Below are 25,200 nucleotides of genomic sequence, written 5' to 3'. Positions count from 1 at the left end.
TGTACTGTACCTCATGCCACACTGCATAACTCGAATGGCCTTTTCTTGTTCACTAGTTTGTTATTTATAATCTACTCTGTCTTGGTTAGTAGTCTATTCCCAGTCCAGACTGTACCAGGCAAGTCACAGGCATTTAATACATACTGGCTGAGTGAATGCATAAAGGGCAAACAAATAAAGGAAAACTTGAGCTATCTGACTTCAAGTCTAAAGCTCTTCCCACCACAGCATGATACTGTTTTACAGTATCAATTCTAAATGTGAGCCCATTCTTCCTTGTGTAAAAGCCCCTACCATCTCCTAAAATTGTCCCATACATGAGTTTAGGTTCATGTAACCTGGCTTCTGCCTCCCTTGCCAGGTTCAAACCTGTCTTTCAGTAGTGTCCTATGCCCTTAACACACCAGCAATGCCAAACTGCTATACTTCTGTATTAGTTCTGGTACTTCCATAATGATTATCAACACTGCTCTACAACTCCAGGAACCTCTGCTTTGCAAATGCTGCTCCTTCTACCAAAAGTGCTCTGGCCCATCTCATTTCTAGGGTAAGTTCCTGTTCAGTTGTTAAAACATATCTCAAATGCAAACCCACTCATTACCCTTCCATGCGCCTTGCCCTGAGTGAATCACTCACTCTAGCAGGGAGACTTCTGCAGCCTTCCACTATGGCACTCGTAACTCTGCTCATTGCATGGGGATGTGTTTCCAAGTATGGGACTCCTGGGTCCACAGTTGCTGTCATCTTTGTATCTCTAGGACTTGGTATAGTGCCCAACACGTAACAAGGAATCAACAAACTACTGCTAAGTTGAATGCATGGTAAATCTAATCCCTCTTGCATGAAACCTGAGAACAGCTGGCATGCTATGCATTGCTCACCCCTGTCCCAAGTCCTCTTTGCTCCAAGCTAAACCTGTAAACCAGGAGGTAATAATCAGTGAACCAGACAGATGCTTATACTTGTAAAGCAAAGCTAATGAAATAAGACAGAAATGCATTAACATCAGTATATATGAACACACTGATGACCTCACCCACCTCACCTCTGGACCATAGTCCTGGTGATCGAACTATGCCGACTTCTACCCAGCCCTGTAATCTCTGGTTTTCCTACGGTGTATAATCTGTTGTGTTAAATTCCATGTGTTCTTCTTCTTCCATTCCCTTAATGAGCATCCATGCCTACTTTCCTCTTATTGTTCACTAATTCTTTTCTATCTATTTTCCACCAAATCTTGCCTACTCTCTGCCTGTGGTTCCTCTCATGTCGGATGGTTCTTCTCTATTTCCTCACCTCCTAGTCCAGGCTCTTATCAACTCATGCCATGATGAAGGTATTACAGTTGACCCCTGAACAACTTGGGTCTGAACTATGTGAGTCCACTTAGATGTGGATTTTTTACAACACTCTTAAGATTTTTTAAATAGCATTTGCTGTTCTCTACCTTACTTTATTGGAAGAATACAGTAAATAATATACATTTGAAATGTGTTATTAATGGCCTGGTTTATTTTATCAGTAAGGCTTCTGGTCAAAAATAGCTATTAGTAAAGTTTTTGGGGAGTCAAAACACAGATTTTCAACTGTGTGTGGGGTTGACAACTCTAACCCCTGTGTTGTTCAAGGGTCAACTGGATATCCAACTGGACTTCTACGGCCACTGTTCCCCTCATTCTAAATCACTCCATGTGCAGCTAGGAAAACCTTCCTCTAATTACTATCTTCCCTCAGCCCTCTGAGATGTGTGACATAATGCCCCTTTTCCCACCATGTTACACCTAAACACCTGGCAGAGATAAAGAGCTACCTAGTCAAATTTAGAGCTATTTATTGCTACACTAGCACCATGATCCAAAATAATTAACAACTTGGCCAAACCAAAGCCTTAAAAGTATTTCTGGCTTCTTCCCTTTTCGCATCTCTGACAACCAATTCCTCACCACATCATAGTGGTTCTACCTTCAGAATGTTTTTCAAATCCATGCACTTCTCTCCAGTTCCATGCCAAGCCCAAGGCTCCAGTCATCATTGTCTTTTCCCTGGACCAGGAAAGAGCCTTCATTCTCATCATCCTGCTTTCACTCTTGTCTTTCAGAGTTACAGTTTCCACATTGGGCGTGTTAGTTTAAGTGCATGATGGCTCCCCATGATCTCAGAATGATCCACGATCTGGATCTTGCTAACTTTCTGACTTAATATCACACTATTCCCCATTTCTATCATGACACAGCAGCCCTGTACAGTCTGCTCACTTTTCTGGTGTCCCTGCGCTCACTGCTTCAATTGCTTGAAATGAGCTTCCCCTGGCTTTTCCCATGACTGATGGTTTCTCATCTTTCAGCTCTTAACTCAAAACTAGTTCTTCTGAGAGGCATTTTGCAGCCATCTTCCTAAAGTTGCCCTTACTCTCTGTCCACCCTGGGGAAAGAACTTTACTTTATTCCCCAGCATCTGCAGCACCTGCCATAATTTCTAGCATAGATCATGTTTTCAGTAATATTTATTTATTTTATAATAAATAAATTTTATAATAAATAATTTATTTATTTATTTATTTCAGTAATATTTATTACTGAAAGAATTCAGTATGCATATAAGACACATTTTTTACTTCCATCTTTGTTCATGCATATCTTCCACCTAGAAGGTCATTCTACACGATTTTTACCAACTAATATCCATTATTTATTCTGTGATACAAGATTCACATCACAAAGAAATCCTTTCTAACCAACCAATTTCTAACCAAAATGCTTTCCTATTCACATTCTAATTTTTATTCTACACACACACACACACACACACACACACACACACACACACAGTTTTGGCTTAATTTATATAGTATTTTCAAACCCTTCTCTTTTTTCTAGAAATGTTTTAGACAAATATCATGCTGCATGACCAAAAAATAAGTGTGCAACATTTTCACTGTCACCCTATATATTCTAGTTTCTTTAGGAGGTCAATGCTTTTTTTTTTTTATTTTTTTAATGTTTAGTTATTTTTGAGAGAGAGAGAGAGAGCGCACGTCTGCAAAGGAGGGGCAGAGAGAGAGGGAGACACAGAATCCAGAGCATTCCAGGCTCTAAGCTGTCAGCACAGAGCCCAACGCGGGGCTCGAACCCACAAACTGTGAGATCATGACCTGAGCCGAAGTCGGACGCTTCACTGACTGAGCCACCCAGGCACCCCTAATGTTTTTTGAGCAAAATAAAAACTTTCTAATCCAGGTTTAACTCCAAAATAATTGTGGGCAGAATTAGAGAGACTGGTTGTCCTGAAAAATTAAACAAGGGGATGGTATGTACGTGAGGGGTTTCTTGGTTAAGGAATCAAGATCAGGAAAAGCGGTAATTTTGGTTAATACTCAGGGCTTGAGGAAATGAAAGCAAAGAAGCAAAGGAGGGAGTCATAGTGATTTCTCTCTATTTAGAACAATAACTAAAAGGCTGAAGGACTAAAGTTTTTTTTTTAATCTTCTGGTTAACAAAAGATTTATTCTTTTAGCTGATACTAACATTTTTAGGCCCATAGCAAAATCACAGAGGTAGGGTTTCTAAACAATAGACACATGAGTAAAAGGACAAAAATTTAAATCTACTTCATTCTAAACACATCACCATGCCTCCCCCTCTCAAAAATAAAACCCTGAACTTCCATGCAAACTTCTTATATCTTTAAAACATTCCTCTACGCATTGATTCATTTTTCAGATTACAGCAATGTATAAAGTTTATATTTTCTCTTTCAGAGAACATGTATCACAGTCTCAAAGACTGACCTGACCACTGCCTGCTGTCAATACACAGATATTTAGTCACATTTTTGCAGGCAAAATAAGGTGGTCATCAAGAGCATAGACTCTAGAGTTAGTATCTCTGGCATTTTAACCCCAATGATACCACTTAGTAGGTGTATAACTTTAGGAATGTTTTTTTTTTTTGTTTGGTTTTTTTTTTAAAGTATAGTTGACACACAATATTACATTAATTTCAGGTGGGCAACACAGTGATTTACCCACTCTCTATACTATGCTCACCATAAGTATAGCCATCATCTGTCACCATACAATGCTACTATAATACCATTGGCTGTATTTCCTATCTCTAGCTTTTATTCTCATGATTTATTCATCCCATGATGGAAGCCTGTGTCTCGGGAATGTTATTTAACCTCTCTGGGCCTCAGTTTCTTTATCTGGAAAAATGAGAGTTTTATCAAACTCATAGGTTTCTTTGGACCAAACGGGTTAAAACATAAATAGTGCTTAATACAGACCTTGGAACACACTTAGTGCTCAGCAAGCATTAGCTCTTGTCATTCTTACCATTATCACATATATGAGGATAATTTCCTTTGGCCAGTGACTTTTTCCATTACAAACTCTTAGGTTTGATACTCACAGGGTTAGAATGCAGCACGGTGAAGAACTCTGGGCTGATGAGGAACTTCACAGGGGGGGACTGTAACAGCAACGTGAGCCTGGATCTGGAGGTAGAGTGGGGCAGGACGTTCTCTCGTCGGAAATCTAGATGGGGCAGACCACAAAGGCTTTTAGGGAAACCTTTCCATGTACTGGAAACATACTTATTCACTTCCATCTATGTTTTAAAAGAACCAAAGGATGCCTATATCATTTGCTATTATTTTAATTCTCTGAATACTCTTTTCTTTGATGCAAATTCATAGATAAGACCTGACGAAAATAGAATTGAACATTTCTAGCCACTACTAACATTTTAATGCATCCTTAGATGTTCTAAGTGATCAGATTCAATCATTTTCCACTATCCCACAGATCCAGAGATTAAAGTCATTTATATTCTATTTGGTTTTGTGGTTCTTTTCTTAGCACTAACAAAAAGTCAAGGATTAGAAGAGGTCTCTGGTGAATTCTGCCATTTGCATTTGATTACCAGATCTTATTGAAGAACAAAAGTTCACTAAAAGGAAAATCTCATTTCTTGGAAATCCTTATTATTTGTTTTCTACTTTTGTGAGATTACAAACCAAACCAACCTAGGGGCACCTGTGTGGCTCAGTCGGTTAACCCTTGATTTCGGCTCAATTTATGATCTCACGGATCATGGCACTGAACCCCAAGTAAGGCTCTGCACTGCCAGCATGGAGCCTGCTTGGGATTCTCTCCCTCTCTCTCTCTCTCTCTGCCCCTCCACTGCCCATGTTCTCTCTCTTTCAAAATAAATAAACAAACTTTAAAAACAAGCAAACAATTCTAAAGGCTTTTACCTGCACTGGCTGGGTGAAAGTCAGCTTCTTCTCCTGCCCCATCAATAGCATTGGTATTTTCCTCAGGCCTCTCGTTAGTCATGGTTCTGCGGATACTCTGGTATCTGAAATCATGAGCCTACCATCACATCACGGCAGCCTCTAAAAGAAGGCTCAACCATTCCCCCAGAGCCCAGAAGGCATCACTATCTTCTCAGCCTCAGGCCTACCTCCCCAAACCTCCATTCCCTGACCTTCTGGGCCATCTGTTGTTTAAAAGTAAATTACAATGCATTGAATTTCTTCTGTCTGTTGTTTGTGGAACATTTTCCTAACAAAATAATAAAACTTAAAAAAAAATTGTGGCCCTTAACCAAAGAAAACTAAATTCTTATATTGTTAAAGAAAAGAACTTTTTATACTTCATAGCAATTAGTTCTCAAAAAAAGAACAACATTTAAAAAGCTTAATAATAAAGACGCATGATGAATGGAGATTCTAGATATTTAGAAAGATATTTGGCTTCAATTATATATGTATGTGCTCTGTTTTGCTAAAAACTAATGCCTTGGGATGATTCAAAGCATCATCATTACTTTCTTTTCTACAAGAAAACAAGTGGTATATGCATATAGTTATTATTTTTTTAACCAAGATAAATTCAAGAAAGTCTCTAAATCAAAAGAGGTACCAGCTACATCTTAATGACAGGGCACGCAAAGATGAAAGAGAGACAACCATGTTTTCTACTTGGGCCCACGTAAAAATAAGCCCAACCACCCACTAACAGTCATAGTGAAAATGTGCATCCTCACCGCCGGTTCAGCTGCTCCATTTGCTGTATGGAGTTTGATCTTTGCAGCACCTGAGGGGCGGGAGGAGCTGTTGGTCGCTGCCACGTGGTGGTTCTGTTTACGTGGTCCACGTAGAAGATCCTGCCGTGGCTGTCAATGCGTGCTTCCCAATCTAAATAGCAGGAATGCACCAAGGCTGGTTAGAAGAGGACCTGAGGCCATTAACGTGGGTCATTAATTTCAGCATGTGTTTTCCCTGACATGCTATAAATTGTGGCTAATAACATATACCTCACTGTATAATCAGGCACTTCCCCCAGTCCACTTCATGATCTATTGTGATCAGTTAGTAAACATACTGTTTGTGTGTGTGTGTGTGTGTGGGGGGGTGTAATACCAACCCTTTAAAGAGTTTCTGAATGTAGAGAATCCTTCCAGATCTGCCCACAATGCTCATCTTCATGTATAACTGCCAGCATTTTAAAAATACAAGTAGGGGGCAGGCCCAGTTGGTTAAGCATCCAACTCTTGATTTTGGCTCAGGTCATGATCTCTCAGTCATGAGATCATAGTGCTCTGTGCTGACAACATGGAGCCTGCTTGGGATTCTCTCTCTCCCTTTCTCTATACCCCTTCCCTGCTAGCACATTCGTGCTCTCTCTCTCTCTCTCTCTCTCTGTCTCTCTGTCTCTGTCTCTCTCTCTCTCTCTCTCTCTCTGTCTCTCTCAAAAATAAATAAATAAACCTTTAAAAAATAAGTAAAAATAAAAATACAAGTAGTTGGTCTACTGCAAAGACTTCAGGTATTTGCATTGAAATTGGTATTGACGATCATTTTCACCAAAAATGGATTTCCTTTTTTTTTTCCAGCGTAGATGAAAGAATCATAGCTAGAACCTTCCAAGTGCATATTTACATAAAATTTTGGTACATGTAGTCTTCAAAAGAAAATGATGCTAGCCCAGGCATCAAATAGCATCATTACCTACAAGTTCCCATTTGCGTTTTCCCAAAGATGAACACATTTTCAGAGCAGGGTAATTACTTGCCTCCAACCTCAAATAAATACAGTGTTTTAAAACACTATTTAATTTTCTGTTTAAGCAATCTCATTGATTGTGTTCATCTTTGTAAACAAACACCTAAGTGCATGTTACACAAAAACAGAGAAAGCAGAGCCAGACATACCTCCTCTGTGGCTCTCTAAAAGGCCATTCTATTAAAATACACAAAGCATGAGCTGATCTTTTCAAAAGGCACAAGTCTGAAATGGATTGTAGTTGGAAAGTGCGATTTTATATAGCAGTATGTGAAAACAGCAGAAATCTATTCTTTAACCAGCAAAGTTCTTTACACATTTCCATTTCTGCGTAAAATATTTTTTGAAATTAATATGCAACTTTTTCCTTAGCAGCTCAATTATTTCAAAACTCCCCATGTCATCACATAGCTTATCAACAGATACCATGGGTCTAATCCTGGAGACTAGTAGGAAGGCATGCCTGCTCCTGACCTCCTCCGGTATTTACTCTGGAGGTGAACAGAGTGAGGATTCCAACAAAGTTCTCAGGGTTGGAAAGACCTGAATGCCAGCACCAGACAATCACTGCGGGCTGCCTCAGTGGGAGGTGGAAAGATCTGTTCTTGTTGTTCCTAGCACGTGGTAATTTATAACAAATGGCAGGAGAAAGAAAAATTGCGCTGAGAAAAAGCATCAGAGAGACAAACAAATTCAGTGCCACTCATGCTCCAAGGTAACGCAGACTCACAACGAACCAGCCGGCCAAATCTGAATTCTTTGGCCCCAGCTGCAATCCCATCAATAGGACATTTCAAAATGACCTCATGATCAGCCTGCCATAAACTGACAAATGGTTACTACATTAGAGCCTTTTCAGGAATGATTCTCCAAAACCCTTTGATCTATTCCATTGTTTTGCTCTGCTCTTTGCATATTTCCCATCTCAAAGATCTTGAGAAGCAATTATGCCATCTCATTAGAGCCAGGGTAATTCAAGCACATATTCTACGCAAACCAAATGCACAAGAAAACAAATGGCCATTCCTTCTCCCAAAATTGTTTGCAGTTAGCTTCCAATTTTAAAAATGGAGAATCGGTCAACGAGGGATAAAAACAGAACAGAAACCAACTAAAGGAAGTAGAAAGAGAGGTGCTGCCAAACTCCCAAGATAAGCGTATAACTAAAATTTGGCTCTAAATTTTGGTTTTCTGGCAGTTCAGGCAGAAAAGAAAACATTGTTCCATACTTTCCATTTTCTGACAGAAGAAAGTAAAAAAAAAAATTATCTTCAAACACAGAACTTTTTCCTTGAGCAAACTAGACAAGAATTTACCCCACTGAATGTGGTCTCTATGAGGTCACATGGGCAGCACAGTGGAGGTGGGGTGGGGAATCTCCAAGTATATTTACCACCATACCTTGCACACAGCATGAAATGAATGGACGAGTAATTTAAAGAACATGAAACCATAACAAAGAATGGTTCTTGTGTTCGCTTTCCACAAAGTCCAGGAATAACCTTGATGTATTTCAACAAAGATATCTCTGTGTGCAATGAGAAGAATAAGAAAAAGAAGTCCAAAAATGTGCTTTCTAAGAACACGGGATGTTGGATGTATATTAAGACTACCCCTACTGGGGTGCCTGAGTGGCTTAGTCAGTGAAGCATCCAACTCTTGATTTTGGCTCTTGATCTCATGGGTTCATGAGATCAAGCCCCGCATCAGTCTCCTCACACTGACAGTGCAGAGACTGCTTGGGATTCTCTCTCTCTTCCTCTCTCTTCACCCTTCCTGCTCATGTTCTCTCTCTCAAAATAAATAAGTAAACTTAAAACATAAAAAAAATCTAATTAATTAAAAAAGACAGACTATCCCTACCAAATGTCATGTCTTAAATGTCTATTTTATTTTGAGAGAGACAGAGAGAGAGAGAGAGCAGGGGAGGGGCAGAGAAAGAGGGGGATAGAGGATCCGAAGCAGGATCTATGCTGACAGCAGAGGGCCTGATACGGGGCTCGAACTCACAAACCACAAGACCATGACCTGAGCCGAAGTTGAACACTTAACCAACTGAGCCACCCAGGCACCCACAAATGTCATAGCTTTAAATTGACGTTGTTACTTAAGTTCCCATAAAGAGTAATGTTGTCTTCCTGATTTCAAATGGACACTTGGCATTGGATTGAGAAAGGATGTTAGGTCTTTGACCTGTTCAGGAAGTACAAAAATCCATTCTTACCCAAGTGGTCAATACCCTACCATTGAGAAAAAGACAGTAGAAGAGCCTCCATAAAGATGAGCTCTCTATTGTATCTATCAAAGGAGAGAGGTGGGTATGGTTATTTTACATCTTATAAATTTTTATATTGGACCTGATTTGTTCTGGGTACAAGCAACCATATTAAGAACTCATTGCCCAACATCAAAGTTTTTTTTTCAGAGATCATGATAAAATCAGACAGGCAGGATTAGAAGACTGGGAACTTGGCATTTACTTCCTTGTCTTGCCACAATGTACAATGGGGTATATCATCAGTGCGCCATGAGCCTGAGAACAGTGTACCGAGATGTGTGTATATGTAGTGCACCAAATCAGGAAGAAGGCCTGGGGTTTCTGGCCATGGCTTTGTCACACTTTTGCTACGACACCTTCAACAACTCATTACACCTCTGTGAACCACAGTTTCTTTACCTGAAAAATTAGAGGGCAGAATTATACATTGCTAAGGTCTCTTTCAGTTCTAAAATTCTAAGAATCTTCAAAACGACACCCATTTTTCTACATTAGGTTCAGTAAGAACCTGTCAACATCTTATGTCTAGGCCAGAATTTGCAAACTAAACTCTAATTAATTTAGCCTTAGAAAGCCAGGGGCTTTGGGATGCTGAGTGTTGGGGCTCCAGAACTATCTGCCAACACCATGTTAGCCATTGCAGCCCCCCCGTATTATCTGTTGTGCCTACTGGTCTTCCACATAAGACTTCATTTTCATAAAGTGCTTCAGTGAAAGAGTTTGAAAACTGTTATCTACAGAAACGTTTCTCAAAGTTTGGGACTCTGACAGCACGTGTCAGAATCACTTTGAGGACCAATATAAATGCAGATTCCCAGGACAAACCTCAGGTCTGTAAAACCAGACTATCTGAAGCTAGGACTCACTTATCTACATTTTTGAGAACCTCCCCAAGTGACTTCTAGACGCACTAAAATTTGAGGAACACGGACATAAATTTCTAAGAATTTAAAGCAACTAATTTACCAGATAAACCCATGGAGCTCATGCTAAATTTCTAAGAGGTCATGAAGTGCAGGCTTACAAGAAACTAAACTTCAGCCTAAATATTCTGAACTGGAATCCAGGAGGAAGTGGACTCACAGATGCCCTGTGCCCCCTTTAAATAGGTGCACAATAAGGGGAAGTCAGAGTTAGAAAGTGTGTCAAAGTATATACCAAAGGCTACTGTCGCAGCATTAATCCCTCAGCAGGGCACCAGAGGGAGGTAGAACAAGGAAGGTCTTACACATTTTCAACTTTCATAATCAGCATATGTGGGAAGGAAGCAGGGGTCATCCCTTCGATCCCTCCTCATCTCAAAATGCTTCTTTCTCAGTCCCTTCACACTAGACCTTGGCCCCCAGTGGACTATCTGTCCAGCTGGCAATGAGGTGAAGAAAGGAACACATCTCAGAGAGCACTGAGATCGGCAAGAAGATCAATGACTAGATAGAATGACATTTCAGGGGACTTGTGAACCACAAGAACCAAGGGGGTGAGAGAATCATGAGTAGGCCTGGAATTAGTTGTAACTGGGTTTAGAAAGATGAAGAACCTGAGGGGCTCAGTCAGTTAAGCATCCGACTCTTGATTTAGGCTCAGGTCATGATCTCACGGTTTGTGGGTTCGAACCCGGCATTGGGTTCTGCGCTGATAGCATGGAGCCTGCTTGGGAATCTCTCTCCCTCTCTCTGCCCCCTTCCCCACTCATGCTTGTGCTCTCTCTCAAAATAAATAAACATTAAAAACAAGAAAGAAAGATGAAGAACCTGAACATTGTGAAGTAAATGTATAAATCAACTATAAGAAATTATAACCACCATGGTATCTCCACCAAATGATGGGATAATGAGGTTATAACGAACTAAAGGTACTTCTGAGGAAAAAATTAAGCTTTGCGATAGATGTTGGACAACAACGTTTAAAAGATTAGTTTTTCCGGGGCGCCTGGGTGGCGCAGTCGGTTAAGCGTCCGACTTCAGCCAGGTCACGATCTCGCGGTCCGTGAGTTCGAGCCCCGCGTCAGGCTCTGGGCTGATGGCTCAGAGCCTGGAGCCTGTTTCCGGTTCTGTGTCTCCCTCTCTCTCTGCCCCTCCCCCATTCATGCTATGTCTCTCTCTGTCCCAAAAATAAATAAAAAACGTTGAAAAAAAAAAAAATTTAAAAGATTAGTTTTTCCTTATTTTGACACTCAAGGAGGTAACCGTTTGTACCAAGTACAAAAGCAAGTTAACATCTCTGTGACTTGAGGGCCAGCATGGAAGGTTCACTTCCCCTTCAGGAGTGGGGGTCAGTAATCGGAAGGGGGCACAAAGAGACTTCTGGGTGCCAGTGACATGGCATCCAGTGCACACATGCCCTCAGTTTGGGAGAATTCAGCAGGGAGAATGTGCTCTTTTCTGTGTGTACACTATGTTTGAACAAAAAGTTTTTATAAATCTCTCAAACAAATGCATATGGTGGGCCTTAATATGGTGCGTAAATTTTTAAAGAAAGTAGCTTTTAGATTAAAAGCATCAATTCTTGGGGTGCCTGGGTGGCTCAGTCAGTTAAGTGTCCAACTTCAGCTCAGGTCATGATCTCACAGTTCGTGAGTTCGAGCCCCGTGTCGGGCCCTGTGCTGCCCGCTTAGAGCCTGCAGCCTGCTTCAGATTCTGTGTCTTCCTCTCTCTCTGCTTCTCCCCCGCTCATGTTCTGTTTCTGTCTCCTTCCAAAATAAATAAAAACATCAAGAAAAAAAAAATTTTTTTTAATAAAAAAAAAAAACATCAATTCTCCTCTCATAAAACTAACTTTTAAGCTTTAGAAAATAAGAGCATCTAGCCTTGAACATAGTAGAAAGTGAGATTAATTATACCTTTCAGAGTCACTGCTGTCTTTTTAAACCTTCATGTCAAAGGATGCTTTAATAATGAAAGTGCACAACCCCAAAGAATGATAAACATTCTCCTGCGTTCTTCCAGACCTGCCCATTGGAAGCCACCACCTAAATAATACACTAATCCTAACAACATGGCAATAATCCTGGGATCCTACAAGAGTCTGACTGTTCATCTGTTAATCCAGACTGTTCATCTTGTATCTAATCCTATTCCTACCCTTTTAGAGGGAAAACACTTACTCGATAGTTCTTTATTGTCCCCAGTGCAGCAAGGGATTAAGTGACAATTATATTGGACCCAGGAGGAAAAATAAAATCGTTTTTCAGAAGGGGCTAAGCGGGCCATTCTTTTTTCTTTCCGCTTATGTTAATGCTAAAATGACCAAGATTCGTCTTGCTGATGATGTTCTGGTGGGCTTCAGCCTGAACTGCCTCCAGCTGCCAGCACCATCAATCACCTCAGAAGAAGATAAGCACATTCTTAGTGCTCAGTGCATATTCAGATTTAAGCCAAAGGCTCTCCGTACTGCCAAGCTGCCCTTAGGACGCTGTGGGGGCGGGAGGGGGTGGTTCTTAGGACGTTGTAGGGACCATTAGACCATCTGTCAGTCAGAGGTTAGAGTTACCCAGTCCACAAGGTCCTATCGCAGGATCCATGGCCTAAAGCAAGGGTAAGGCTGTGAAAACAACTGGTCGAACATCGTTACAGCTGTGCAGCCTTTGTCAGTCCAAGACAAAGATCGAGTTCCCCGATCCTGAGACAGGAGGAATAAGACTGGAAGAAGCAGCAGAAAAGCCAGGAGAACTGCCGTCCATAAGAAGAGCTCAAAGAGATGTTCAGAGACTAAGTTATAACACTGATGCATAGACCACCACGTGATCAGCTGTAACAGGGAAGCAGTACAGCAAGGGACACCACTGAATTCCCCTAGCTGAGTTTGTAAATCTTCAGAGAGAAGCACAAGTTTGCTGGGTGGTTTCCTCGCCATATGGTAATACATAAGTATTTTTAAGGTGAAAGTAAGCTCAAATAACAAAAACAATTAGGAAAATAAAAAATCAATAATGGGGGTGAGGGGGGTATCAAAGTCTAAGACACAATGTGTCAGTAGCTGGCCCTACCTGGCTGGGAGGAAGAAAAAGTGCTTCTGAGTCTGATACAGATGCTTAACAGAGCAAACCTGTCTGGGCTATGCTCGTATGGTCACTACAACCGATTTTCTTACACTTCAGGGGCTCCTAGGTAAGAGTCCTGCTGAGTTCTCTCTCTCAAAATAAATCAGCTAGTCAGTTGATTAGCTGGGGCAAAAAGAGAGAAAATTGAGCACTTTTTGAGCCTTCCTAGGTCTGGCCTCAAAACACTACAATATAATAAAGATTCAGTGAAACCTCCAAAGCCTCTGATTTAAGATGTTGTTTGCACCTGATAGATAACATACCACAATATAAGCCACTACCTTTGCTGCTAAGTAAACTTTCAGAATTTATACTCATCAACCCACACAACAGTCTAATCTTAGATCAGAATATCTAATAGAGAAGGAAGGCTTAAGACTGCCCCAACTTTTACTAGTATGGGATCTTAAACAAGTTACTTCATTTATCTGGGCTTCAGTTTCTCCATCTATAAAATGAAAGACTCATTTTAGCCAATTTCTACCCATTGATCCACTTGACCTACCCCACAAAAATGTAACAAAGAATAAAAATTTAACAACCATGTAAAAGTGCTCTGTAAACTGTAAAGCACCATGCAAGTTTGAAGTATTATAATTAATAGTGTTAAAAGTACAATTCTAAGGGGCACCTGGGTGGCTCAGTCAGTTAAGCATCTGACTCTTGATTTCAGCTCAGGTCATGATCTCACGGTTCATGAGATTGAGCCCCGTTGGGCTCTGCACTGACACTGCAGAGCTTGCTTGGGATTCTCTCTCCCCTCTCTTTCTCTGACTCTCTCTCTCTCAAATAAACAAACTTTTTTTTTTTTTAAATACAACTCTTAGCCTTAAAATAACCCAGCCAGGTCATTTAAGGAATGGACTCATCTGTACACTCCAAGCAGGTGCCCCTTAGCTGAGCCTCCTGGGAGATGCTGCATGAAGGCAGAATACACATGACAGTGTGGAATATGGAATGCCATAGCTCAAAGTCAGAGGCTGTAGTAGAGTCACCTGGTTAGGAAAGGAAGGCAGAGAACTGACTAGGTTGGGGATAGACAACTAGCAGGGCAGCCACGTGATTAAATAAACTAAAGAAGAGACAGACACAGGAGTAGGAGAGGGCAAAACAGTGTGGGGACAGTAATCAGGCATGCTCAGTGTGGGGACAGTAATCAGGCATGCTCTGACCGTAATCTGTAACCTCTCCTTGATAATATAAACCCCGGTATTTGCAAGTTGCATAAGAGGAATTAAAAAGTTTTCTCCTCTGGGGTGCCCGAGTGGCTCCATTGGTTAAACACCCAACTCTTGGTTTCGGCTCAAGTCATGGTCTCACGGGTTCGTTAGTTCGAGCCCAGCATCGGGCTCCTTGGGCTGACAGTGCAAAGCCTGCTTGGGATTCTCTCTCTCTCTCCCTCTCTCTCTGCCCCTCCTTGTACACTGTCTGTCTCAAAATAAATAAATAAACTTAAAAAAAAAAGAATTTTTCTCCTCTTCATCAGTCATTCATTAAATTAGATATACTATTAAATTCCTTCTTTGCTGTGGGAGATAACAACCTATTAAAATAAACTGCCAGTTGTTTTTTATTAATCCTAAAATACGTTCTGTGTAATGCAAATATCAGTACTTAAATAAGTGCATTGAAATACCACAAACAGTGGTCATAATTTCAGCGGGAAAGTACCTGTCTTTATTAGTTATAATCTGAAAACCAAAATTATGGTTCAACAAAATTCAGAGCAATTAGATGTGGCCAGGAAGATGCCATTTATCTATACCCTGATGTGATGCAATGCCTCTAAAATTCGAATGACTTACTATCAATCCACATACACATATAAAGAAAGCTCTCCAGAATTCTCTCCTCATGTTCCCAATTCATTTTTTCCTATTATATCGAAGCATCTCTGAGGAATACTTTCCTTTTCTGCCTCTAATCTTTTCTCCAAGGGCAAGCAATAAGGATATTTTTGTTCTCCCATCTGCTTAAAATGATACAATGGTTAATTAATCCCTTGGTCTATTTTTAAAAGTTGCTTAAAATACACACTTCCTATAAGTAACCACCCTCAATTATTGAAATATATGAACAAGGGAAGGAACTGTACGTAACAGAATTTCCAAAGGATCAAGCCAATATTTTGGCCTATTATCATAGTACCATTCAGCTTTTTTGTTAACACTCCTCAAAACAAAGCACTCAGCATTTTAACTCTATAAATGCATACTCCTGCATCTCCACCTTTCTGCCCCACCACTTTTAAAATACTGAAAGCCAAGGGCATCAGCTTCTTGCTATGTCACATATAAGATGGGAGAGTAGAGAGGGTGAATAAGAAGGAAAAGCAATAAGGCAGAAAGATATATACTCCAGTACGTTCCTACAAGCAGTATTTACTGAGCTTTGTTACTGTTCATCAAAATGCTTGCTCTTACAGAGCAATATCACTTTATAACAGAGTTTAAATTATGTCCAGATTATGACTGGCCATATCACTCTAACCTTTGGATATAGGTTGCATAACTATTTCCCAGAATCCCTCATTCTCAGCCATCCCTCCTTCAAAGTGAAAAATGAAAGTGAAAGAAATAACATATATTTCAAATCCCCAGTAATTGTCACGTGCCAAATAAATGGTAGACCAATTTCTGAAATTATGAATAGTTCCCTGCATATCCCCAAGGAAAAAATCAGAGCCCTGTATTTAATGATTTAAAATGCTGTTAAGTAGAGAGAAGTATATTCCATAGAGTGAGGCTTTGCTAAGAGATTGTACCCATTTGTCTACTAACTGAAAATTCTTGCTGCCATTAGGCATAATTTTAAAAAGTTTCTATTATAAACCCAATTGTCCCAAATATCTGGATCTGTTTCCCCAATTACAATATTTACTCTGTGGGCATTACAGTATTTACTTTTCCCCCAGCTGCCCGCTCGTTCAGCAGAACAGTGCCAGAGAGGAGTCACCAGCTTAGCACTTTCCAGACTACATCTGCTATGTCAAGTGGCAGCCCCAAGGTCCCTTCCTCTCAGGGAGTGGGTTTCCATCTTTTAGGTTCTGTGGAAAGGATCTGCCCACCATCCTTGCACCCTCTGATCAAGGTGAACCCCTTAGTTCACAGGCGCTCACTTGGGGGAAGAGCCTCGTCCACCCTCTGGTATCGGCTAACATCCTGGCGTACTGAAGGCAGTGATCTCAATGGCTGGTGGCCATTGGCTTGAGAACCTAGGATTAAAGAGAAAAATGCACTTGGGTATTGTTTTCCTCTTTAGTATCAAAACAGTCTTGTAAAAAAAAAACAAAACCCAACCAAACAAACAAACAAAAACCACCTAACATAAATCTTGGAGCTAGTCTCTTTTCTTTCCTTAGGGTCTCTCATTTTCCATATGAGGACCCAGAAACAAAAGAAGAGAAGAGGAGATGAATGCTTAGGCAGAAGAGGGTCTTCTAGAGAAATGTCCCTCTGCACCTATCCCTTCCCTCCCCCACCTTTTTCCACCCTGGCTGGACCCGCTCATGCACTAATGCTTTAGGGTCACATAATGGCCACAAGATAATGAAGGAAACAAAAACACAAATAAAAGGAAAAGAGGAGGAGGAGAAGGGGATAATTTAGGTAGAAAAATAAATTACAGAATAAATAAATCATTCCTATTTCTGATTCTATGCTATTTAGGCATTTGAAATTATCCTCAGCCTTTCTGATACATCTATAATAGAACATTTCAAAGGAAACATTCTACCAAGCCACATTGAGACATAATACAAATTTTATGTGTGAATTGGCATCCTGAGATACTAAAAATAGCCTTTTCTTCAAGTGTCCGAACACATCACCTAACTTAGTTCACTTTTTCCATACTGCAGAAGTCAAAAATATTACACTTGATGCAAAGTACATATGAAGTTCTGTTTTGAAGGTTTTATATAAAGAAGAGTGACTTACGATGTTCCTGCAAACTCCTGCAGATTACACTGATGTGAAAGCTACTTGCCTGTTTGGTTTTGTGTCTACAACCTCAGGTCCCACTGGAGATTCATGATTAAAATCTGAAGATTGCTATTTCACAAGCCTCTTAATTTAAAAAGAGAAGATCCATTAAAAAAAAAAAAAAAGCTAACTGTTGAACCCCAAGGTGAAGAACTCAGAGAACATGTGAGTATAATTTACATCGAGGGACAAAACTTCTCTTTAAGCAGTATGCTTGAGCCAAGAGCCGTACTGTCTTTTACATCCTACCTCCGGTGGCGCCCTCCTCCTGGGCAGTGGCCCCTTCACAAGCCCCGTGGGCATCCCCGGCATCCCCTTCTTCCTGGGGCTGGCTCTCAGCAGCAGCAGCAGCAGCAGCTCCTTCCAAGCTCCCCCTCCGCTGCCAGACCTCCCCGACCTCCTCCTGGTTAGGTAAAGGGGCTGAGTCTGCCCCTGCCCCTTCCTCCTCTCCAGCGGACACCTGCACCACAGGTAAAGAACTGGGAGTACGTATGGAATCCTGTGACCCTTCAGCGAGGCCACTGCTGCTGGGCTCTGCTACACAGGCTCCATCTTCCTCCTCCTGAGAAGAAAAGGCTGGGGTTTCGGGAAACCGTGCGCTCTCAAGAGACGAGCACCGCGTGTCCACTGAGGACAGCTGCGTGGTAACGCTCTCATTGCAGGAGCTGTCGGCGCCCTCCAGGTCACTCTCGCCTTCCGGCCTGGTGCTGGCCTCGCTCACGCTCTCTGTCCTGGCAGGGTCACTGGGCTCTGTTTCAGAGGACACCTGGGAAGGCTCAGACCCCTGATCCAGGGACTCGGTCTCACTGATGGCCCTGCGGCTTCCTCCCGACGTGTCGGAAGTCCCTGTGTCTGCCCCGCTCGTGGGCTGATCCACCTCTTGAGAGCCACACACTTCAGTGCTGCCCTGCTCAGTGCTTGGTTGAGACTCTGGGCCACCTTCACTTTCATCTGGGACGGGGCCCGAGGGTAAGGAGCCCTCTGCAAGCTCGGGAAGATGTTCTGGCTTATCCTCAAAGGAAGCAGCCTCATTTGTGGAGGCTTCCTCAATCTCCACTGGGTCGTCTTCTGGCTTGGTCTGCGATGTCAGGCTCACGTCATCAGCTCTTGACGCTCTGCTGAACATTATTAGCCCTCCTTCCTCCTCCAAGGAAGACGGATATCCCAGGTCTTGCTGGAACTCGTGGTCCTCTTCATCTGAGTCGATATGAAGCATTGCGTTGAGCCTCGTGTCGGTGGGAAAACTACTCCTTAGTTTTGGAGAGGCTCCCATGGACCTCTCCGAGCAGGTAGTCGTGCCTGGCCTGGAATGGCCATTGTGTTCAATAGCATCTAAGTAATCATTGAGCGAATCCTGACGTCCTCGGGGAGGTGAGGTCCTTGAAGAAGTAGAGGTTAATTCCTCTGAGTCTATTTCCAGAGTAGAGCTAGTCCTGAAAGAATGCTTGGGGGTCCCATCAGCAGCACTGTCCTCAGAAACTGGCCCATTAGAGCAAAGCGTGCTGTCATGATGGCCCCCCGGCACGTCCTCCTCGTCAGAAGGGCTTCCTAGGTCTCCATTCACAGTATTGACTCCAAGTATTGTGCCAACAGCTTCTGGAGAAGCATCTGAAGGGGAAAACGGCATTGATGAAAACAAAGTGGTAATAACAAATAAACTTTTAATGTCCTATTCCTTTACCACCAATCAGTTCAACGAATTCAATCATCCCATTAAGGTCTCTTTACGGTATTACTGACTTGCTAAGATTAGCCACTCACGACTAAATGAGTTGGTCACTTTGACACAGGAATTCTATATGTTCACTATTACTAGAAATTCTATAGCCTGGTTTCCAAATGCAGGCATAAACCTAAGAGATATTTTTTGATAAACAAGCTTTCATATCTGCTTGGAAAACTTTGGCAGGAATCATTCAAAAGCTATCTTATTTTCAGAACAGGACACAAATTCAACTCTATTCACATGCAAACTGACAACTGAGTAAGACTGAACAGTTTTTGGTACAGCGGTGTACTCATCCAGACATCTCACCTTCATGCACAGAAGATGTAACCTCCACTTTAAACTGGAGGTACCCACTCACGTGGTCAGCAGGAAGCCTTCGGCCAAGGTTGTAGCTGAGCATCTGATCCCTGTAAGAGGAGAAATACACTGGTGTCAGCCTTCACCTCCTTCAGCAGGCCACCCCTAAATCTTACACATTTCTCTTAAAACTTTCAGACTCAAAAGAAAATAAAAGGCTCAAAGGCACGGTATAGATAGTCCAATGTAATACGATTCATTGGCACAAGGGAATACTTATAAACTCCAGGATGAAAAGAACTCTGTAAGCAGAAAATGCAATACAGTATCACATCCCTGCTAACAGTGACCAAGAAAAGCATATTTTGAAGGTCATCAAGGAGCTGTGAAAGGTCTACGGTTTTTGGTATTTTCTGACTCAGGTATAATGGCACAGAGGGCCTGGATCCTTAGCATTTAGCACAATTGGAAGAAACCGATCCTACAAGCACACAACAGGGAAGGACCATCACATAGCGGCACGGAGGGCACCATGCTACTGTACTTGAAGTCAGGAGACAGCGGGGGGAGAAGCGGCTGCCTCTGACAGCTGCTCCAGCTGTGGGAGGCAAGGGGGCCGCTGAACCTCCCTTCCTTACCTGTAGAGCAAGGGGGCTGGAGTGGCTGGCCCTCACACTGGGGGGGCCTGGCTATCAACTGATTCCCAGTGTGCGCTGTGAGTGATGCCAGTAGAGAAGCTAGATGGGCTGCTGTGGTGGCATCTTGCTGCCTCACTAAGAGGCGTACTCGAGGGAACCACACCAGGGCCCATCTTGCCCCCCCCCCCCCCCCCCGCTCCAGCTACCAGCCTCCTTAAGGATGGAGGTGTCAAATCTTTTGTAATTCTGCATTTGTTTGATCAAAGTCAAATGCAATTACATCATTACCTTGTAGGAAGCAACTTTCATTCTGAATCTGATGTATTCTTAATTAAGGAAAATAATCAAAGGGATACCAAATCACGCCATCTCTGCTCTCACACTGCCCTCTACTGGCAACTTCAGAAGGAAAACAATGCCTCTACCTAATACCTGCACCACCGTACAGTTTAGAGCCTCTGGTCTGCCATTTGTTATGAATGTATGTAACTATTTTGTTTGTTCGTCTCTACCTTCTTGGCACAATTCCAAATGGATGTCATCCATTTAAAAGAGCACAGGCTACTATAAAACCCCACTTCAGCTGTTAGTCTTTTGACTTCATGAGAATTTCTTAAAACTGTAAGATGATTTCCTTTTCTTCTTTCTTTTGCTTTTCTTCCCTAGAAACATTGTCATATTTTCTTTCTCAACTGACACTTTGGTTTCCCACTTTGAGTGCATGATGTGTGCCAGGCACACTCAGCTAAGGGCTGTGCATATACCATCTCTCAGGAACCGCGTGAGGCAGGTGCTGGCTCTGTTTTCTAGAACAGGAAACCAAGGCGTGGGGAGGGTAAGTGACTTGTCCGAGGCCAGACTAGTAATGACGACAGACCCAGGATGAGATCACAGATTCATCTGACACAGAAGCCCCTGCTCTGTAGTCATCATACTACCATCTCACTTTACATATTCCCAGTGGTTCTAGGCTGCTTTCAGGAGCATGCATTTTAATGACATAATTTACTCATGGTTCATCGAAACGTGCCTGCTTTTATAATGCTTTTCCTGCTTCAACTGGTATTTACAAAAAATTCTGCAAAGGGATACACAGGCATTTCTTACTACTAGACATGGTTACGTTACTTTTACATTAGAGTGTTCAAATAACGTTATATAATGATTGTAATCTGCATAATAGCAGGGGCGTCTCTTTCTTTCTCTTATCACTGACTTCCCAGTATTTAGATAGCACCTAACACACAGAGGTTCTTGATCTTTGCCCACTGATGCATGAATCTAGCAGCACATTACACAGACCTGCCTTTAACACTGTGGTTCCTCACCCATCTCTTTGGGCATTAAGTCCTGGCAAAAATAAAATCTTCATTTCTTTGTTAAAAATAAATTGACCCTCCTCTTCTCCTCCTCAGCCAGTAAAATTAAGGTATTGAGGTTGATGATGAAGATTTATAAAAGTGATGGATTTTAGCGAGGAAATAAGTGTTTAGTAGGAATTGTAAGAAAAGAACTGCATCCATCTGTTTTGCTCACTGACATATCCCCGATACCAAACACAGTGCTTAACATTTAGAAGACACTAAATATGCATACACACATATTTGTTGAATAAATTAATTAACAAATGAGACTCTTTACTTGGAAAGAAGAATTTTAACAAGCGTTAGTACTGTTTATTTACCAAACTGGCAAGATAACTCAATTCAACTATTCAACCTATAAATACAGGAAATCTTCCCTCCTGGGAGATTCCGAGTCAAGGGTTTCGTCCCTTGCTGAGTGCCTGTCGGAAGAGTCACCTGCTTTCTCGTTCTTACCCGGTCTTACCTGACTCATCCTGTCTCTTCCTGTGATATACTGTTGTGAGCAATATATTATATATCATTATGATACATAATTGCAAAGAATAAGTGCCAAAGTACTCTCACTACTTGAGACATTCTCTTTCTAATGTAATCAGAGGGGTTGACAAAGCATGGCAAAGTGATCTGCATTTTGGACAAAACGCAGGCCACCCTGTAAAATGCTACATTCAAACAAATGCCTTCAAAATAGACACTTAGTAAGGATTCTATCTCATTCTACAAACCACATTCTGTAAAACCTCAACTACCTCAGAGGATTGCAATCTACCAAACATATAAGTAATGAGAACCCAGCACTTTTCAAGATGAATTAATCACTTGATGGAAGGCAATCATCAGATCAGGAATACACATTTAGGTGTTAATAGCTGATATACTAGTATGTAGTGTCATTCTTATCTAATAAAGCAAATCCCCAAGTATCTGTATCAGGCAATGCTTTAAATACACTTATACAGAAACATTTCTTAATTCCAATATTTTACAAATTCATGCTGGACTTCCTTCCAGTGCACATAAATTCATGACTGGCAGTTCTCTAAGTGTCCAGTTGTTTAAAAGCTGAAATGAAAAGCCAACAAGTCAACAACAGTTTCATGCACTGAAAAGGTTTTATTTTGCCTTGATCATTCTTACTGGTGTACATAAATTCATACTTTTAGCAAGCGTGAGATATAAATTATATGATTATAATTATATACATTAAATGACAGATATACTGTATTTACCCTAGTTAATTCTGACTGTCTAAAATCTTTCACTTTCTAGAAATCCTAAAAATAACTTTTAAAAAACTTCCTCAAGTATAGTATCTCTACCAGAAGCAATAATTGTGATTTCCTAGCTTTTATCAGATAAATCAGGCTGCTAAGATTTCAGTGTAATATTTCTACTTCATGTGTCCTGGCTCAACCACACATTTCATGGTCTCTGATGGCCAGAGAATTACAATCCATTAGAATCTCTTAGTTTCAGATTTTGAAGGGGCCTTTGAGATCCACTGATCGCAACACTGTATTTTTCAGATGAGGAAACTAATGCCCAAGTAAATTATGACTTGCCGAAACAGAACAGTTCATTTGTTACAGAGTGAATGTGAATGACCAGCCTTCCTTAGTTAGCTGGAATAATATCACACTGCTGCCCGTCCTTAGGGCGCTGCCAGGATCTAGAGCAGACGGATCTGAACTCGTATCCCAGTTCTGCCTCTTGCTTGCTAGCCTCACATTCCTCATCTCTGAAATGGGTGTAATCACATTATTTACCTCCCAGAGCTGTTGAGAAGATTACGGGGACTGATGCGAGGAATGAGGAACGTCTTTAACCCTTGACACAGAATAAGCTCTCGGCATCTTCTTATGCTGTTTACTTTTATTTTTTACTTCTGCTGCTACTACTTATAGTCTGCTGCTGCTGCTACTGTTACTGCCACTACCATTTGTTCATGTTCTGACAGTGAAAAAGATACAAAACAAGATGCCCCATCACCACTACCACTGTTACTGTTGCGGTATGTTCACAACGTTGCCTACGATGAAAAAGATACAAGAAAAGTACCCTGAGTGCTACCTCGGAGCAGCAGTGTTACTGAGTTTGTTGGAAACTACCAAGCAAAAATATACCTACCATTTATGATAAGCGATGTTATGATTTCTTAACTACTTTAGTCACAGTTTACAAAAAGCTCATAGAAAGAAAACAGACATGAAATCACATTTTTAAATTCTCTCAGTGAGTAAACTTTAGTTGCCTGAGTGAACGTGCAGGTAGGAGCTCTACTATAATATCTCCCGTGAGTCAAGGTCTTGTTTTAAATGGCCCTGAAACAAGGTGGTTTTGTTTTTCAGGAATAACGAGTTGTCTGGATGGGATTAATTAGGATAAAGGAGCTGTCGACCTGACGCTGGAATCTGGCTCTGGGGAGAAGCTTTTACCGCAAGATTTCAATATCCTCAAAAACAATTGAGTACTATGACATCTGACACTGACATGCTAATGGTAAGCATATCTTGGAAAAGACAGATACAATAAACAGAAACAAACAAAAAAAAGGTATATAATGAAAACAGAGCCTTTTGTCCCACACAGTTTAATGAGTATACGAACACTTTAATTTTAAAATAATTACCTTACCACTTCTTATCACTAAGATAAGTCCTAGGACTACAAAGTTTCATTTCAGTCACCTCTATGCAAACTAATCTCAACAAGATCCCTCCAAGTGGGGGCTGATTACCCAATGGCTTGCCGCTCCAGCAACCTCTGGACTGGAATGGTTAGTTTCCCCAGAAAACGCTTGATGATAGGACGGCTCTTGGCAAATTTGTCTTTAATTTCAATTTCCAAGACATCAGTAAGAAGCGCAAAAAAGGAATATTTCTGAAAATAAAAACAGATAACGTGGTGATTCAAAAGGAAGACAAATACGAAATTATATCATTTTATTATTACTTAGAAAATGGGATCTCTCAAATCCTAATGACACCCAGAGTCCACATTGCTAGAAATATCTACAACCATTGTCATTCTGAGTGAATGATCAGCATTCACAGTGATTACAAGGCCTCAGTTAAGGACCTGTCACAAAAGAAGCTTAGGATCCTGGTTCAACAGTTTTAGGAGACCTTAGCAAATATTAAACTGCACAATACAATTTTAGCACTTACTATACTTACTGTATCTCAATTCTTTGAAATTTAATATCCTGTTATTGGACAGTTTCACATTAACCACTGCAGTTGATTAACAGCAATTTTAATTCTTAATCCCATGGTATTTTGAAATTATACAGCATAGGTTAAAATATCTTTCACTTAGTGGCTAAAGTAGGAACATCTACAGAATACTGTGGTTTCTCTTGACAAATATGAAAATAAAACGATGCTTAAAGGGAAATTACTTAATATAAAAGGCACACAGGGTCATTTCTTTTGAGACAGAAAAATAAAAATATGAAGCTAACATAAGTTTTGTTGTTTTACTTAGCAATGCCATTGGAGAAAATCAGACTAGTTATTAATAAGAATCTAAAATAAAGAGCTTTATTCGTTTACAAAGACTTTCACATACATTACCTTCATGTTATCTTTAGAAAGATAACATTTTCTTTTTCTTTTTTTTAATGTTTGTTTGTTTGTTTGTTTGTTTTGGGAGAGAGAGAGAGAGCATGGCAAGAGGGAAGGGGCAGAGGGAGAGAGGGAGAGGGAGAATCCCAGGCAGGGATCTATGCAGGCCTCGATCTCACAAACTGTGAGATCATGACCTGACCTGAAATCAAGAGACGCTTAATCAACTGTGTCA

The 25,200-nt window shown here is 41.1% G+C and overlaps 1 protein-coding gene across 6 annotated transcripts in view; it reads right to left on the bottom strand.

Moving 5' to 3' along the window:
* The window catches only part of HECW2 (HECT, C2 and WW domain containing E3 ubiquitin protein ligase 2), a 376,253-nt gene that overhangs the window by 111,817 nt on the left and 239,236 nt on the right, over positions 1-25,200 (bottom strand). For all 6 annotated transcript variants that reach the window (XM_058710579.1, XM_058710563.1, XM_058710589.1 and 3 more), the window contains 7 exons: positions 24,137-24,279; positions 19,404-19,504; positions 17,618-18,976; positions 16,504-16,599; positions 6,051-6,201; positions 5,257-5,360; positions 4,410-4,534 (listed from right to left, as the gene is read on the bottom strand). In XM_058710579.1, the coding sequence (XP_058566562.1) occupies positions 4,410-4,534; positions 5,257-5,360; positions 6,051-6,201; positions 16,504-16,599; positions 17,618-18,976; positions 19,404-19,504; positions 24,137-24,279 (2,079 nt within the window). The remainder of the gene's footprint in view (positions 1-4,409; positions 4,535-5,256; positions 5,361-6,050; positions 6,202-16,503; positions 16,600-17,617; positions 18,977-19,403; positions 19,505-24,136; positions 24,280-25,200) is intronic.

The sequence above is a fragment of the Neofelis nebulosa genome, chromosome 2, assembly GCF_028018385.1.
Source record: "Neofelis nebulosa isolate mNeoNeb1 chromosome 2, mNeoNeb1.pri, whole genome shotgun sequence".
NCBI lineage: Eukaryota > Metazoa > Chordata > Mammalia > Carnivora > Felidae > Neofelis > Neofelis nebulosa.
Note: the sequence above shows the minus strand (reverse complement) of the source record. Positions and strands in the feature narration are given on the sequence as shown.